Genomic DNA, 17991 nt, shown 5'->3' with positions numbered 1-17991 from the left:
TCTATCTGAGATGAAAGCTAACATCTCTCTCTGACTTCCTGTCTCTCCCAGGTCCTCTTTATCAGGACAGGTGTCAGTCTGCTAATGAGAAAGTTTCTCAAGAGAAAATAGTTGGGATACATGCCGCTAAATTTGTTCTCATGCCCTCAGTGCCACTGTGTAAATCAAGATTGGCTTTGAAGCTCCGGCATGAATGTGGCAGATCCCAATGGTGCATTTGGGAATCTATGAACAAGCATATATAAAATAAGAGATGGTATAACTATAATTTACAAATTACTGCTAGATTTACGGTCCACATACTCAAAATACTGTAGTGCTGAATGGGTAAAAGCATAGTGTTTGTTAAAGCATAGTAAGTGTCCAAAAGATCTTATCGTCACAGACCACCGATAAGCAAGAAGATCTTTAGAAGATCTAAATTGATGACAGAATTTTAATTTGTTTTGGGTGAACTATCCCTTTAAAATCACTTAATTTTTTACAGCCCCTTTCACCTTCTTGGATCTCAAAGCTTTTATTAAAACTGGAACCACCACAAGACTTTATGGACTCTACAAAAAGCACAGTAAAAATAGAGAAAAGAGATTTTATCGGTGTCTTTGCAGAGGACCAGTCTGTCATCACAGCTTCAAAATATCACACCACAGACAAAAACAACTGAGCTGAAAGAGTGGAGCTACAACATGACCTTGAGAGATGGTGAAAGTGGCCAGGTGCGGCAGATATCAGAATCCTTCAAGCACACATTCAGCGAAGATCAAAACAAATGGATCGAGATGATAAAAGAGGCAGAGATCTGATGCGCTTTGGGAACGCACTCATTCCAGAGAAATGGAGTATTGGGAAAAAATGATTCACAAGTGTTTGTTCAGTCTCTGATGGTATTTAGCACACAAATACACTTGTGTACACACCCAACATCTTCTAAGACACCTGCAAACACTTAACAGAGTTCTCCACCCTGTTCCAAGCTCTTAGGATTGATAGATGAGTCTAATACCCCACTCTCCTGACCCCTTACATCTAACTTTACTTTCTCTTTCTCTATTCTGACTGCTAGGAGGTTTGGGACTCCAAAGAATGAAGATGTCTGGCAGTGTTTCTTAAAGAGTTAAGGCCTCTGGAAAGGATTCTTTGCGGTACTGATCGAAATAGCTTGAAAATCGATAAAATGAATCAGAAAGACTGTTTTTGCACTGGTGCATAACACATGAAAACAAAACATAGCAAACTTTGTACACAATACCTGTTACGTTGTCCTCAAAAAATGGGTCATTTGAAAGTCTTCTCTGCTGAGGAAAATCTGGGGAAAAACAAAGACGTGTGAAACAAATTAGCTTTCATAGTATAATAAAGGTTGGAGTTTGGACATTCTGCTAGATAAATCCTTCCTCAGGTGTAATACATTTAGTGTTATGACTAGATAAAATTTTTTTCCAAGATCCATTTCAATTTAAATCATTTCATTACATTATAGCACATCGTCATCAGGTGACAGATTGTTTTTGAAGGGCACTTAAAAGCGTGAAATTGATTTACATTTTTCCCTATCTATTCCCATTGACGAGTGATCAGTCACGTGACACCCAATCCAAGAACTGAGTACCCATGAGCAAAAATGACAGCCCCAATTTCGCTAGCTTTCTGGGAACCCTGCGCTAGCTGAGCACAGTCATATAGATGAATGGGGATGCTAACCGATAGCTCTCTATAGGTATTTTATAGCTCCATGGTTGTAACACGCTAGTTGACCGTTACGCTCTCTCCTATGATAGAGCTGCAGAGGTTATCTCAGTAAATAAAAGAATCTCTGACAGCGCTTCCCTGTCAGTGATAAAATGATGCTTTTCATGGTTAGTTTAAAGCGGCGCTTGATGCTGGCATTGACAATGAGATGCAAATCATGAATGCAGCTTAAAGATTGCTGTAGGAAAGTGGATTGCCACAGTCTACTGGCACATTAATATTGTGGATGATGAGAATCTAAGAGATTTGTGGGGACTAATTCTTTCAATTAGTCAAAATCCCACTTAGACTTTGGGAAACGTTTAATGTTACTTGAATTGGTGCTATTTTGGTCCATTTCTATCTTTTTATTGTGGAATGTTTTGTTTGGAAAATATTTGTTTTGTTTTCTTTCCTGAGATGGAACGTGCATTTTGACAAGAAAAGTAGAACATATAGTGTCAAACTTTAGCACTTTCAATATCCGTGATTAATGTCGATTAACTACAAAAATGTATGCGATTAATCACGATTAAAAAATGTAATCTACTGACAGCACTAATTTATTAAATTGTTTTCAATTTTGCTTCGCTTTCATTCGTTTTCTATGGAGCCACTTAGAGGACTGGGAGGGAATTTATTTTCTGAAATAGTTTTGCATTCCCTCACAATTAATGTGGGTTCTTTCACAGATTTATCCATCCCTTGAAAAATCACGCTAACTACAAAATGTACCATGGTTTACTACAGCAACCATAAATGTAACCATTATATTTGTAGGAAAACCAAACGATGGTAATAAAAATAATAATTATACTGCCAAAAACAGAAACATGTTAACTGAAATTTTACCATGACTGAACCACAAATTAACCATGGGGTTGCAAAACTGCAGTACCCTTGTTTTTTAGGCAGAATGATTATGATTTTTATTACCATAGTTTCAGTTTTACTGTACAGATATCCTGTTTAAAAATATGGTTACTGTGGTAAAGCCATGGTCAATTTTGTGGCTGCTATGTTTTTACTACAAATGTCATATTTAAACAATGGTTAATTTTCGTAAGGATTGGATAAAGCTATTGCAAAGGAATCCAAAATAATTGCGAGTGAATGCAAAACTTTTTGCGAGAGAATGAAAAACTATTGCATGACAAGGCTAAACTGTTTCAGAAAATAAATTCTCTCCCTGTCCTCTAAAGGGCTCTGTAGCTTTCACTCTGCAGTTTTGTTAATTTCTTGTTTTCATTTGTTTAGTTTAATTTGAAAAAAGATCTATTTTTAGGGATTTATAACTCAGATCTCGATGGGAATTTTAACACAAGTAATTTGCTTCTTCTATTTGTCTTTCGAGTGACTGAAGGGTGAGTAGGTGATTACCGTGTTTTCCTTTTTGGGTGATCTATACCTTTAAATGCTCTGACACCATAAAAATGCATCAAAAAGTGTAATTTTTTTCATTTCAAGTCTAAGATCAACTGTGCTTTTGTCTTTTGTAAGATCCAAAACCCACTGGCTCCCATGAGCATGAGGTCAGAAAAAAATATAAAATCTGAGCAAAGCTAACTAACATACGTCTCACTTAACTACCCCTTTGGGCATGAAAAGGTGTTTAAGAGAGGAATTCACCTTCAAACGTACCCTGCTGCAAGCCAATGTCAGACACATTTAAAAACATGAACCATTTAAATTTACATGACTAGACTGGAAGGCATACAACAAGAACAGTGTGGGATTATTTTTGGACAAAATGATTTGTGAAATATTCTTTATCCTCAAGCACGGATCACAATGGGCTCTGTGCAAAATTGTGACTAGAATGACGACAGGCTTTGGTCATACCTGCTTATAGCAGAAATGTATGGCTCTGCAGAACCCTTCTGGACTATGTTATCACCCAGAGAGATGACAAGCTACAAAAAGTGACTTTGCTAATGCAAGCTTCATTATTGGACTATTACATGCCAAACATCTACTGTATTATTTTCCCTCCATCAATGGTAGAAGCCATCTTTCCTTATCGGAGAAAACTGGTGCCAGAAACTGACATGTAGACAAGTAGAAAAATGAGCCTGTTCATGGCCAGACAGGACTTGAACCAAATGAGATAGATGATGTCCACGGTGCTACACTGTAGGTTAAAACCATTTAACATTCCGTCAGCTCTATGCATTCTTAGTATGACATCACAGTACCTTTCCCATGCTTTAAAAAGAACAGAGATAAATCATAACTGGTCATGCAGATTGAAAACAAGATAAATACCATACAAGGCTAAGACACAGGGTGTGTGTTTAAATAGTTGGCAAGTGTACTTTCATCATACACTTACACATGAATCAATGTATCACAGTAAGATGAATGGTCTATAAATTAATTATACCATCTTTCCTGCCTTATTTCTGTGGAAAATAGCCAAAGGCTTGTTCCTTGGGATAAATGTCAAGTTGAATTTGATTTATTGTGATTTTTTATGCAGGTGGAGACCTCCTGGCACTAAGGGCTCAAAAGTAAGGATGTTTTCATTGGCCTGAATTGTTACTTGCCCTGGTAACATTTTCACAGGCCCTGAGGCAAAAATGTAAAATCTTGCTATCTAAATTTTTTTAAAGTATCTAAAGCAAAAAATATTTGAATATTTTTTTAAATACATTTAGAATTATTTTTAAACAACCTGGTCACATATTTTATCATAAATATTACAATACATATTTTATTAAGTTTTATGAATTTAATTTTATTAAAAATTACACAATTTAATTTAATAGGCTAAAATGTTTTGAGTGTATGTATTGTGGAGGTTTTCTGATAAAGACAAGACGTGCTATAACAATGAAGTTTAATCACTTTCAGCCAAATCACGAATAAATGGGCAGATTTGCAGTTCATAAACACTTCAGTTTAACCCTGTTCCTCACACAATGCTATCTTGTGACTTCTAAAAAATATGTAAGTTGTAAGTTGATACATTTTAACGTTTGCATTACATAACCAACTACATTTACAAGCTTGTTTAAATATGATCAAACTGTGCGGCAGGTCAACTGAAAAAGCATTGCACTTGGGACTGGGATATGAGTCCTGAAGAGTCGAAACTTGAGCCGAATATGTCATAGAGGCACCACAAAGTGGTGTGGTTTCTTCAGAAATTGTTTTTTTTTTAATGTTGCATTTGATTTTATGACACTATTGGCAGTTCGCTGTCCTTTTCTGCATAGCGCGGTGCTGTTTTGTGGTCCGTTTTGAATATCGCGGCGGCTCATTTTAGCTTATCGCGGCCCATTCGGCCCATTTCCGCACTGTTCTCCCAATGGCCAGTCCGCCCCTGATCGGCACCAAAGTGTGTCGGCCCACCGGGAAAATGCTCGGTATGCCAGATTACCAGTCCAGCCCTGACTATTGGTTAGGTTTAGATTTAAGGTTTAGGGTAGGGAGGTTGGTGGTGTTGATTTAAAACTGAACAGAGCATTAACCTTAAAAACATAATTTGTATAGGAGAAAATGTAACACCACACGGTGGACATTTCACTTCGGGACTGCCGCGATATGTGCAATGGAGAAGGTAGTATCTTTTTGCAAAAATGCCAACAGTCACGTAGAGAATTTATGAATTTATTTAACTTACACTGGCAAGACAAAATATGTAAACCCTTTGGAATTAGCCATTTTCTTTTTCATTAATTTGTCATAAAATGTGTTTCTTTCCTAAAGGAGGATCGATCTGTAATTAAACCCAAGGGTTCACATACTTTTTCCACAGCACTGTGAATAAGTGGGATGTGTTCAATAAAGAGATGAAAGATTATATCGGTTTCTGTGTTAGCTTAAGCACATGTTTATACATTATTTGTCTATACTTGTGACTTTGATGAAGATGAGATCACATTTTTTGTCCAATTAATGCAGAAAACCAGCTTATTCTTAAGGGTTCACATACTTTTTCTTGACACTGTATTTTTTTTAAATTTTGTATTTAGCTTAAGTAAAAGAAAATGGTAATTACACAGCTATGCAGCTATAATGTAACTCTATACAGGGCACTTGACAAGAATAAACCATGAGAACACATGAACACATGAAAAGAACCCATTATTCAATGCTATTTATACGAAGTTGATATATTTACCACAGGAATATCAATCTCAAGAAACAAGCACTTGTAAATTACATTTTGCATTCCATATTGATTCTTGTGCACAGCTGACGGAAATGTGACACAAAAACATGCACTAACAGTGGACAAAGGACGGGCTCTTGCGTTGTCTATTTTGGACATGGATTACGGGCATCTTTGGCCATTCAATGGATTGTCTAACTTTTTATTTTTAATGTCCGTTGTGTTTTTTAGACAATGCGTCAAGTTAAAAATACTGTGTAAAGGTCCTAGATTATATCTCATTCTCACAATTGATGTTTTCTTAATTGTTTTTCAGAATTATGTATTTTCAAAGTATCGTCAGTTGAACGATCAACACAAATATAAACAACAGTACAACCCATTGAACAGACTTCACTTCAATTTCAGACAGTCTGGTTTTTCATTTCATCAAAAATTAAATATGGCACTACTTTGACTAAGGCCCATTATCGAGCCCTAGCTCTGCTGAATATTTGAAGCTCACAGCCTCCACTCAGGAGTTGAAGCGATGGGGGAGCGCGGTGGAGTTTGGGTCACCCTCTGAGCATTTAAAACCCCATCAAACTTCCTATCCCCTTAATACAGATTCAGTCAATCAAAGACATCAATGGCTTTTAACTAATCCCTTTCTTTCGGTTTGTTTACAGTAACCAACATAGGCTGCTGATTGAAGCATTGTGTTGCAAAGTGCCGCCCACCTCCCATCTCCCTCTTTTCTATCAGTGCCAACCTCAGAAACAAGAGCAGTGCTGAATACAGAAAGTGCTAATTGAGAGTCAAGGGGTTACGACCTTTGGATGGGGGTCCATGTGACTCCACCCTGCTGCCCAGAGAGGGAACTACAGCCTTGATGAGCAGTAGGGGCTCAGCCAACACTGAAAAGGTGAAAAATTGCTTCCGAGTTGTTTGATTGTCCAGCCAAATGTGGATTATATAATAGTCTCACAATTTTGTTGTAGCAAAATATGAAATTATTGCATTTTGCCTTTGCAGGGCAGCAAGGTTTCAAACTAGGGTCACATGGAAAGTCCTTCTTAATAGATCCCACTAATAAATAGAAGGAAGGGGGTAGCTGTGTTAGCTGTCTAGCAGCAGGGTTGGGTTCGAGGGGATTTGCATTTGGCCAGAGGAGCTTTTATCCCCCCTTCCAATGGAGGACTTGAGGGGGCTTGGGGTGATGGGATAGCCTCTCAATGCTCCTTTCATCTGGATCTAGTGGTGAGGTTTGAAGACAGAGCTGGGTTAAGACAGCAAGCAGGACTCTCATGTGGAGAAACCAGGCTGTAACCTCACACAGAGGGGTCAAGGAGCGGAGAGGAGATAGGGTCAGCGAGGCCAATGCTCAGGGCCAGATATAGAGAGACGGAGGTAGATAGAGAGAGTGAAAGAGAACAGAGGAAGATCTTATCCGTCTTCATTTGGAGAGCCCTATCCATGGGTGCTTTGAAAGCATTGACACTGAATCAGAATGACAAGGCCAGAATGACAAGGCCAGTTTCAATGCAGTGCAGAACTTGCGAAGAACATGAGAAATATTTTTGCTTAAAAATGTTTCATAAATAAATAAAATTGAAATAAAGCATGCTCTCAGGACCATTAAGATTTTGTATTGTGACTTGATTGGAAAACGTTTTTAATAATCATGCCAATGAAATTCTTTCTTCAGCAGAACACATTTGAAGAAAAATTGAAAAATATCTTAGCTCAGTAGGTCCTTAAAATGCAAGTGGATGGTGATTAGACATTTTTTATAGCTACAAAAATCACAGACAGTCAGCATAAACATCCGCCAAATGACTCAACTTGTTAAGTTAATGTCTTCTAATGTGAAAAGATCAATATTTGAGTACTTACTGGTCAGCAGCAGTATGCGTATTCACAAGAGGGCAGAGTTCACGCGGCCTCTCGTGTGACGTATTTGCATTGGCATGTTACCGACTTAATCTCGTGTTTTTCTCTCGGTTGAGACATCCAGGATAAGCACCATTGTGAGTAAACAAAACAGATACATATGCAGATCTAAACCAAAACCAACTAATCTTCAGTACAGTCCTCCTACTCAGTTGTAAATAGCGCTGCTCTTCACGTGCGTCTGTTCTTGAGTGAACATGCCAATGCGATTATGTCAAACATGCATACTGCTGCTGACCGAAAGTGATGATTTATAGTTAAAAAGTACTTAAATATTGATCCTTTTCGCACCAGAAGTGATAATTTCACTTTAGAAGACATTCGTTTATCGAGTGAAGTTGTATGGATGACATTTGTATTGACTGACTGTTTTGTTTGGAGCTTCAAATGGTCGGATCACCATCCACTTGCAGTTTAAGGACCTACTGAAAGACATTTTTTCATAATGTGTTCTGCTGAAGAAAGTCATTCACACCTGGGATGGCATGAGGGTGAGTAAATGATAGAGAATTAAATTTTTTTGGTGAACTATCCCTTTAATTATTGCATATTTGTATTGAATTCAGAGTTTCTTGTGCGTGGAGAGAAAAAGAGAACCATTACAGGACATTTTTGTGTTATTTTTTCCTAGCAATAAAAATGGGGTTTGGCAATTCGTTTGTCTACACTCATAGTAAAATCATTGCATGTAAAGAGTCTTTATATGTCATATTTTGCTAGAAGCTTAGTTCAAACAAATTGCTGAACCTTACCACTATTTTTAATGCCAGGAAAAAAAAAACAACTGGCACAGTAACATACAGGTGGATGCTGCAGACTGGTGGCGGGTGAGGAGAGTCCCCTGTTCAGTGTATGAAATGCTTTGAGTGTAGTGTCAGAAAAGCACTATATAAATATATAAACTTCATATTAAATAATGCACATTAAGACAAAACACCAGTTATATTATATAATACTAGGAATCAGAACATTATATAAATATGCTAAGAAACAAAAAATTTGTTACCAGCTTCTCTATCATTTATTTACTGCAACTTTATCTCATTGGTCAGTCAGTTTTCATTGCAGTCCGAAGTGAAAAAAAATGGCATAATTAAGCACATTGTTTGCACAAATTCTTATTAATGTAATGCAATAAATAAACAAAATCAAAATAATAAAATAAAATTCTATATTTAAATTGTTAAGTTTTATACTACCTTTCATTTATGCTGATTTAAATAAAACAAAGTCATTGTATTTCAGTACTTTATTCCAGTTACAGTTAAAAATGTATGTATTACAGTAAAGAGAATATACTGATAGCCATTATTAAGAACAATGAGAATTATAAGAGAACCTGGCAACACTTTACAATAATGTTCTATTTGTTAACATCAGTTAATGCATTAGGTATCATGAACAACAATAAACAATATATATATATATTTACAGCATTTATAAATCTTAGTTAATGTTAATAAATAAAAATACAATTGGTCATTGTTAGTTCATGTTATTTTTTAGAGCATTAACTAATGTTAACTAATACAACCTTTGATTTTAAAAATGTATTACTATATGTTGTAACAAACATTAACCAAGATTAATGTTTAAAACGCATGACAAAAATAGAGCAAAGGACTCCTGTGGACACTCCTTTGGATTGACTGTTATTTTTAGATAAGTGGGTTATTTGTCCCAAGAGAATATGGGGGACCTTCAGAGACCAAGCCTCAGAAATGGCTGGGAACAAAAAAAAAAAAAAAAAAAAAAACCTCATATGGGCCAGTTTCAAAGCAGGTCAAACAAAAAGGTAAAATAACTGCAAAATCGGCTCCATTCCAGAAAAACCTCCATCTGGTTTAAAGAGCTTTCCTTTAACACAAAAGAAAATAAACAAGTCCTTTTTCACTCACCCCCTCATCATTTACGTCTAGAATACTAAACGAACCCTTATTTTTACACTGCTCTCACAACACTCCCATTGTAGACAGAAAAAATGATCAAGACTAATTCCACATTTTGGCAGTAGGACTAAAGAAAATCTGCAAAACATGTTAAACTAATTGGACTAAAAATTATGTTGGTCATTTGTCTGATCAGTTGTAATGGTATAATGATAAAGCATAATGGTATAATGATGGAATTTTGATGGTATGATGAATCAAGCTTACACTGTGGTCTAGTGATTTTGTCTAATCTCTCACTATAAATTATTCTTAAACTGCATTAAATACAGATCTATTTTCACTTTATAAAAAAACAGGTTATTCAACTCAGCATGGACATTTAAGAGGTCATGTATTTTTTTGTTTATATACTTTTTGTGTAATACTGTTTTTTTTTTACATACATGGTCTTCATTTAGTTTTTCATAACCAAATTTTTGCCGCTCTGCCTTGCATTCCTCGCATGAGTGAGGGGGAGTTCACAGGGAATGTGTTTCTGTGTTCATCCGCACTGTTGAAAGTCATGAAAATTATGTGACTGTGGCAATTTTAAAAAAATTATTTTACTTGGGTACTTAGAGTGGAAGTTCAGAGATGAAATGTCTACTGAGTGTCGGTAAAAAAAAAAAATTAAAAAAAATTCTCCAAAACAGATGATGTTTTTAAGGTTGATGCTCTATCGAGAAATCAACAAAACGTACCTCCCTACCCTAAACCTAACCGATAGTGTCAGAAAAAGCAAATGTGACATGAAAAACACAATTGCTGAAGTCACCACATCCTTTTGTGGTGCTTCTAGTACGTTTTCAGCTCTTCAGAACTCGTAACTCGTAAGTTTTTGCTCTATCAGTGTTCTATCAAAATCATCGCACTTGAACAAGCTTGTAAATTAAGCTGGTTATGTAATGCAAACATTCAAATGTATCAGGTTACAAGTCATGTACAATAGTAAAAGTGTTTCAACATCATTGATGGCACTGTGTGAAGAACAAGGTGAAAAGTAAGCATTTATGAACTGATATTCTGCTTTTTGTTGTTTTAGCACCTCTAGTGTTCATTTCACCATGAGTCAAATATCATTTAGCAAAAATGTAGGTATAGTAATGTGTGTCTTCGAGATCAGGTTGTACGTTTCACAGTACATCAAATGCTTTGATTTCAAAAGATCAAGGAAACTTTGATTTCTCATGACATGACCCTTTGAAATATTGCCAAAACAGAGAGGAAAACACAAAAAAGGTTACAATTTTCCCACGGCTTACACTAAAATCAGAAAAAATATATTTCAAGCATATATCACTTAAAACTGCTTTGAAACAATGTAAACAAGAAATCTACAAACACATTTTATGCATCCACGCCCTCTCTTGATGTGTGCCAGACAGCTGTACATTCGATCGGAGTTCTCATGCAGCGTCACACCTCCCAAAAACTCCTATAGACCACGTATAACCTCCCCTAGAGTGCTCTGATGGAGGCATGGATGCAAGCAGGCTTGTGGGAGATTACATGGCATTTCAACTAAAAATGATCTACAATCTGCCCCAGCCAGCAGAGCATTATATTGGCTCAGCACACCTTCAGTCTTAGATCTAGTCTAATTAAGAGGCATGCCTTTGAAAAGTAAGCCGTCAACTCCATTCATGCCATTTATATCTGGAACGCTCCTCTGTGTACGCCCTACTGAGCGTATCGAAGTTATGTGGGGGCCCTGCGGGAGAGCAGGAGAGGCTGCAATCATTGAGGGGTTAAGAGGGAAGGGGTGCCAGGGTGGACCTGTGGGCGAACAGCCCGGACTCTCAGCCATCTGTGAACAGGAGAGCATCTGTCAGAAGAGCCAAAATTATCTGGAATGAGGGGGTGAGGAGGAGGAAAGGCATCTATGTGTGATTGAAAGGTATCGCTGGCAAACACACATGCATGTATCGATACGTGATCGGGTGTCCTTTAAGAAGAGGAACTTTATGGCTGAAAATGATTTTATAGTTACCGTAAGGCACTTACAATGGAAGTACAGGACCAAGTAATAAACATTACAATACACACTGTTTCAAAGGCATAGCCACATGAGTTAAAGGTTTGGGAACTGAGAACCACTTCATATTCAGAACTGGTTCCACTTAATAATAAACCAAATGTTTGCTATGACTTTCGGTTCTATTAACAGTTCCTTAATGTGCTTTCTTCCACCAATGCGAATGGAACAGCGTACAAAAATACTCAGAAATACAGTATTGCCTGTGCTACCCTTTGAAGGCACTGCAACACCGCTATAAAATTAGCAGTGTGGAAACATGTGATTAGTGGGGTCTGATTTAATAATAATTACTCTGAGCCAGTTCTCTTGAATCTACAGAGTGAAATATACAGTATGACCAGTGTAGCTAGATTTTCAATTGAATCAGTCTTTTGAATCTACAGCACAAAACATACAGTGCAACCAGTGTCATCCGATTCCCGAACGAATGAGACTTATGAGTCAGTTCTTTAGAATCTACAGAGAAAAACATACAGCATGACCAGTTTAGACCAGCGTAGGACTTTGGATGTGGTCCTGGACTCTACATTGGCGCACCAGGCACATACGAGAGCACTGATAGATTCAAGATGCCGGTCTGGTTGTAAGGAATAGGGTGTGAGCCAGGATTTTGATAGGATGCTGGGGTCTGTTCCAGGACTCCCCCAGGGGAGAGACGAGCGCCAGAGAGAAAGAGATGGAAGGAGAGGAAAAGAGAGAGATAGAGAGAAAGAGAGAGGAATTGACAGGTTGGCAGTGAAAGCAGGTCTTATAGGAAACAGATGAGCAGAGAGAAACTCATAGCTGTCTGAAACAAAAGAGTTCTCTCTAGCCACAAACATACTCACCTATTTAACATAACACTGAGCGGTGGCAGAGTGATGAAATTATTTAGATAAACCAGCATGTCTGCCATTGAAAAACACCATGGAGAACGTTTTGCCACTCAATCCAGTCTAGAGAAACTAGAGTAATCTATTGTGCAGCTTGTGTGGCTTATTAAGGAGAGGTGTGCTATTACATTTCTAAGCAATTGGACTTATAATTTCTGCCTAGTGGACTATGAAATGGGCATAAATATACCATAGACATAGACTGAAAGAGACCCAAGCCATATCTAGGCACCAGAATTTCACAGATGCCACATTTTGGGCGATCCAGATGTAAACGAGGTTGAAAGGTTTTGAGAGAAGACATCAGCGATCAACATTTAAGACCATATCTATGTTATTTAAGACTTTTTAGGGCCTTAAATTTAGAAAACATAATTTAAGACTTATGCATTTTAAGGTTCCGCGGATACCCTGTCTATGCAAAAGGCCATGGCTTGCTCAAAATCAGGATAATTTGCTTAGTAACATCTATTCTTTTTTAAAATGGGTCCATATTGCCCCGTCTCATATTAAAGGACACACATCTGTCCATCTGCTAAGACAGAAGGGCTGTAGCTTCCACTCAGCCCAACATCAAATACAAAAAGCGCAGGCTGTAACCCCACGGAACCTCTGCGCACTGTAACAGGAGCACTCCCATGAAAGCATGCTCATCCACCTGTGAAAGCAGAGATGTGGCCTTCTGCCGCGTGGCTTAGCGCCGCTGCCTACCTCGGCTGATCAAAGCGGCCCCTCTTCACTCTGTCTGGCAGATGAGGAGTCAGGGGTGAAGAGGTGATGACTATTGAAGCGCGCAGCCCCATTTAAACCCCGTTTCATTTTCAAGAGTCTGTCCCTCTCATCTCCACTCATCCATCTGTGCGGGGAACCTTATCTCTATGCCTGATCTCATGCTTGACAGGATGAGACGGGGCTGCAGGATACGCCTGGTGCAACATCTCACCAAAAAACAGAGAGTGAGAGTTTGTAGTGGGTAAGCAAAACTTTGAGCCTTTGGCTGCAATGTTTTGATGTTATAATTAGGTTTACATTCACTCTCATGATGTCCCAAACCCATATGACTTTCTTCGTTCCATAGAAGGCGCAATGAGATGCTTAAGAAATTTGATATTTATTTGTTATTTTATCATTGTTAAATTCAATCTTGGTCCCGCAATCACTAATGGCTCCGGAAGTAAAAATCCCATACATTTTCTCCATAGATTGGAGAAATTTCTTCATTGATGAACTGCAAATGATGCAATCGACTCAGTATCCACTCACTCTTAAACTAATTATATGTGCATATCTGAATATTTTGCAATAAATGTAAAATATAGTGTTTCTATTCTCCTAATCAACAACTTTAAATCAATAGGTTTCGCCAATTTTGCCATTGTTTTTAATTTGATCACATCATTCGCAATGCTTCATTGGATTGTAGTTTATTCACTCATGAAGGACGTTAAGTACGCAGTCTTGTACATTTTTCTTTTTGTCTGATTTTCAAATACTGTTTTGCTTAGAATCAAAGTTTGTTATGTAGTGATTCACTTTGGAGCTGGTTGGTTTGGTTCAAGGATTAGGATTTTTTTTTTAAAGAAGCATTTCAACACTTCCGGAATCAACATGGCTGAAAAAGTGTGCGGGCACTGTTGTGCTCAATTGACGTCAAATTTGGTTATAATCTTTTGTTGTCCTTTTTCCTTGTGCTTGGTCACTATATGCTTTCATTGTATGAAAACAGCAGCATCAACATCCTGTCTCAACACCATCTCCTTCTGTGTTCCATGGAAGAAAGTAAGTCATATGGGTTTGAGACAACATAAGAGTAAGGAAGTAAATGATGACAGAAGTGTCTTTTTGTTTGGGGTGAACTATCCTTTTAAGAACCCTGAATTTTACAGTAAAAATGGCCATAACAGCTTGACTATGCAACAAATATAAAACTCCTTTCTGTACAAAATGTATAAAGGTAAACAGTTGTTTTGCAAGAAAACCATAGTTACATCTTTTATGTTACTACAATGAAACTGAGAATGTATTGGTATTAGCAACCACTTAAAATGAAAAAATTCACAAAATTAAAAATAATTAATTTATTGTGATCTTACAGTGGTAACTATGGTATTTTTGTGAAAACTATGGTCAATGTGGTAACATTTTTGTAAGAGCTTTCAGGAAAGCACAAGAGTCAGCAATTAACAATGTATTTTTTTAGGTGGTGATAAAGAGGGTCACGGTGAGGAACTTCAAACATGTGGAGTCAAGAACAGACACAATAAAATTATATGCGTGGCCTGGGTGAGTGGCGTGGAATGCCTGCTGGGTTACATGCTCGAAGCAGAGCCCTTCTGCAGCTGTTCACAGACACAGACATGTCAGTGCAGCTGGAGAGACGGACATCACATTTTCAGGCCTCCTCAAATTACACTGAACAACTGGACGAGGGTTTTATTCTAAACTAGACATAAACAGCACAAATCAATGACCCAAACAGGCAGTTTAGAGCACTGATAAAACTTTCTGAAAAAACAGAAACAGGTAACACTTCACAATAAGGTTCTATGTTAAAAAATTTATGCTTTAGGCATCATGAACTAACAAAGGTCAATTAATTTGTTTTTTTGCATTTATTATTCTTGGCAAAGGTCCATAAATATTCTATGTTCATGTTAAAGGGATAGTTCACCCAAAAATGAATATTCTGTCATCATTAACTCAGCCTCATATTGTTCCAAACCCATTTGACTGTCTTCCTTCCGTAGAACACAAAAATACATTTCAGGCAGAATATTAGCTTCAGTCAATGTTCACTTTCATTGTATGGGCGTTTCACGGATAAAATGATATCATACAGGTTTGTATTAAGGTGAGTAAATAATAGGTTAACTAACCCGTTAAAAAAGGTTTACCTAATGAGAACGTATTCAAATTATTTTAGTGTTACCCAGTAAAAGAAACACTTGGGAAAAAATGTGTCAAGATATAAAGACAGTTCTTGACTGCGTGACCAATGGTAGACAGTGTGAATGTTTAGGAAACCTGTTTGGGGGAAAAAAAAGAGACTTTTTGCAATCCAGTTTGATGCTGCTAGTGGTGCAAAAGTTTTAATTCATTATAAAGTTATTCAGAATTATTTTAAAAATTACCTGAAAATGAACAACAGTTATAATTAATTGTAATACTTACCTATGCATAATTACACTTACGTGGATCAGGAACAACATTAAAACCACTGACAGGTGAAGTTAATAACATTGATTATATTGTTACAAAGGCACCTGACAAGGGGTGGGATATATTAGGCAAAAAGTGAACAGTCAGTTCTTGAATGTGTTGGAAGCAGGAAAATTGGGCAAGCGTAAGGATCTGAGCAACTTTGACAAGGGCCAAATTGTGAAGGCTAGACGACATCTCCAAAGGTCAGAGCATCTCCAAAACGGCAGGTCTTGTGGGGTGTTCTCAGTATGCAGTGGTTAGTACCTACCAAAAGTGGTCCTTGGACATTTTCACAAATTGCTAAAAAACGTAATGCTGGCAATGATAGGAAGGTATCAGAAAATACAGTGCATCGCAGCTTGCTGAGTATGGGGCTGCGTAGCCGCAGACCGGTCAGAGTGCCCATGCTGACCCCTGTCCACCACCGAAAGTGCCTACAATAGTCACGTGAGCATTAGAACTGAACCATGGAGCAATGGAAGAAGGTGGCCTGGTCTGATGGATCACGTTTTCTTTAGATCATGTGGACGGCCGGGTGCATTCAATTCATTTACCTGGGGAAGTGATGGCAGCAGGATGTACCATGGAAAGAAGGCAGGACGGTGGAGGCAGTGTGATGCTCTGGGCAATGTTCTGCTGGTAAACCTTGGGTCCTGGCATTCATGTGGATGTTACTTTGACACATACCACCTACCTAAAGCTTGTTGCAGACCACATACACCCCTTCGTGGCAATGGTATTCCCTCATGGCAGTGGCCTCTTTCAGCAGGACAATGTGCCCTGCCACACTGCAAAAATTGTTTAGGAATGGTTTGAGGAACATGACAATGAGTTCAAGTTGTTGACTTGGCCTTGAAATTCCCCAGATCTCAATCAAGCTGAACCAACAAGTCCGATCCATGGAGGCTCCACCTCGCAACTTACAGGACTTAAAGGATCGCTGCTAACATCTTGGTGCCAGATACCACAGGACACCTTCAGAGGTCTTGTGGAGTCCATGCCTTGACGGGTCAGAGCTGTTTTAGTGGCACAAGGGGGACCTACACGATATTAGGCAGGTGCTTTTAATGTTGTGGTTGATCGGTGTACATTTGGTCATTTTGGTCTGGTACCTAATGCATAAAGAAAACAATGCATTATAACACGATAATACATCATTTAAACTAGAAGTCGACCGATAGAGTATTTTGCCGATAACTAACTTGGTGGAAAAGACCAATAGCTGATAAATCAGCCGATATTTATATATATATATATATATATATATATATATATATATATATATATATAAAATATATATATATATATATATATATATATATATATATATATATATATATATATATATATATATATATTTATAGAATTATACACATTTGAGTCTTTCCCTACTATGCCCAGGCATTGAGGATACAGGAGACCAAAATAAATACAATCCTAAAAGCTGTTCTTTGTGCAACCAAAATCCCAATAATAACCAGAACAATTCAAATTTAGTGCATAACACAGGACTTTTCACTACAAATAAGCCCGAAATACACCGGGAACTTTTATTCTGACATGACAGAGACTTGGCTCTGTTGCAACGCTCTATGTAAGTAATTAACACATTTACAAACATACAACTGATTAAAAGGAGTAATATAAGGCATTAAGAATCCCTTTAAATAACACTATACATTTAAACTTCGACTAAAGTGTTACCAAACTTTCTTTTACCAACTTGTTGAGTAACTGTGGCGTAATTATAATATGAACCAATTCATATGGCATTGCAAAATAACTGTAACCGAGCTGTACTGATGCCATAAAAGGCTTTGGCAGTGTTCAGAGAGTTTTGTCTGCTCAACCCTGTGTTGGTTATTTTACGGCCACTGTGACTTTGCAGGGTGGCGGGTCGTAATCGTGGCGTGAATTGACAGTGCATCATCTGCAGGTCAGAGGACGGGGAAACTCGATGGAGCATGACGATAAACAAGAACTTGGCTGGCTAAATCTCTGTCAATCAACTGCAGATAAGGACTCATTGTGAAGCTACAAACATAAAGACTCCAGTCATTACAAACCCACTGTCATACCACACCCTGCTGTCAACACTGATGTGGCCTACATTTGTGATGCTTTTGGGTCCTTTTTTAAGCTTTAAAAAGAGGCCACTGTCATTGTATTAAA

The 17991-nt window shown here is 37.7% G+C and overlaps 1 protein-coding gene across 1 annotated transcript in view; it reads right to left on the bottom strand.

Annotated features, from left to right (window-relative positions):
* Nucleotides 1–17991, bottom strand: part of kiaa0586 (KIAA0586 ortholog) — a 158936-nt gene that overhangs the window by 9957 nt on the left and 130988 nt on the right. Inside the window, exon 31 of the mRNA XM_052145731.1 lies at nucleotides 1250–1306. Coding sequence (XP_052001691.1) covers nucleotides 1250–1306 — 57 coding nt within the window. The remainder of the gene's footprint in view (nucleotides 1–1249; nucleotides 1307–17991) is intronic.

This window comes from Xyrauchen texanus, chromosome 16, assembly GCF_025860055.1.
Source record: "Xyrauchen texanus isolate HMW12.3.18 chromosome 16, RBS_HiC_50CHRs, whole genome shotgun sequence".
Lineage (NCBI taxonomy): Eukaryota > Metazoa > Chordata > Actinopteri > Cypriniformes > Catostomidae > Xyrauchen > Xyrauchen texanus.
Note: the sequence above shows the minus strand (reverse complement) of the source record. Positions and strands in the feature narration are given on the sequence as shown.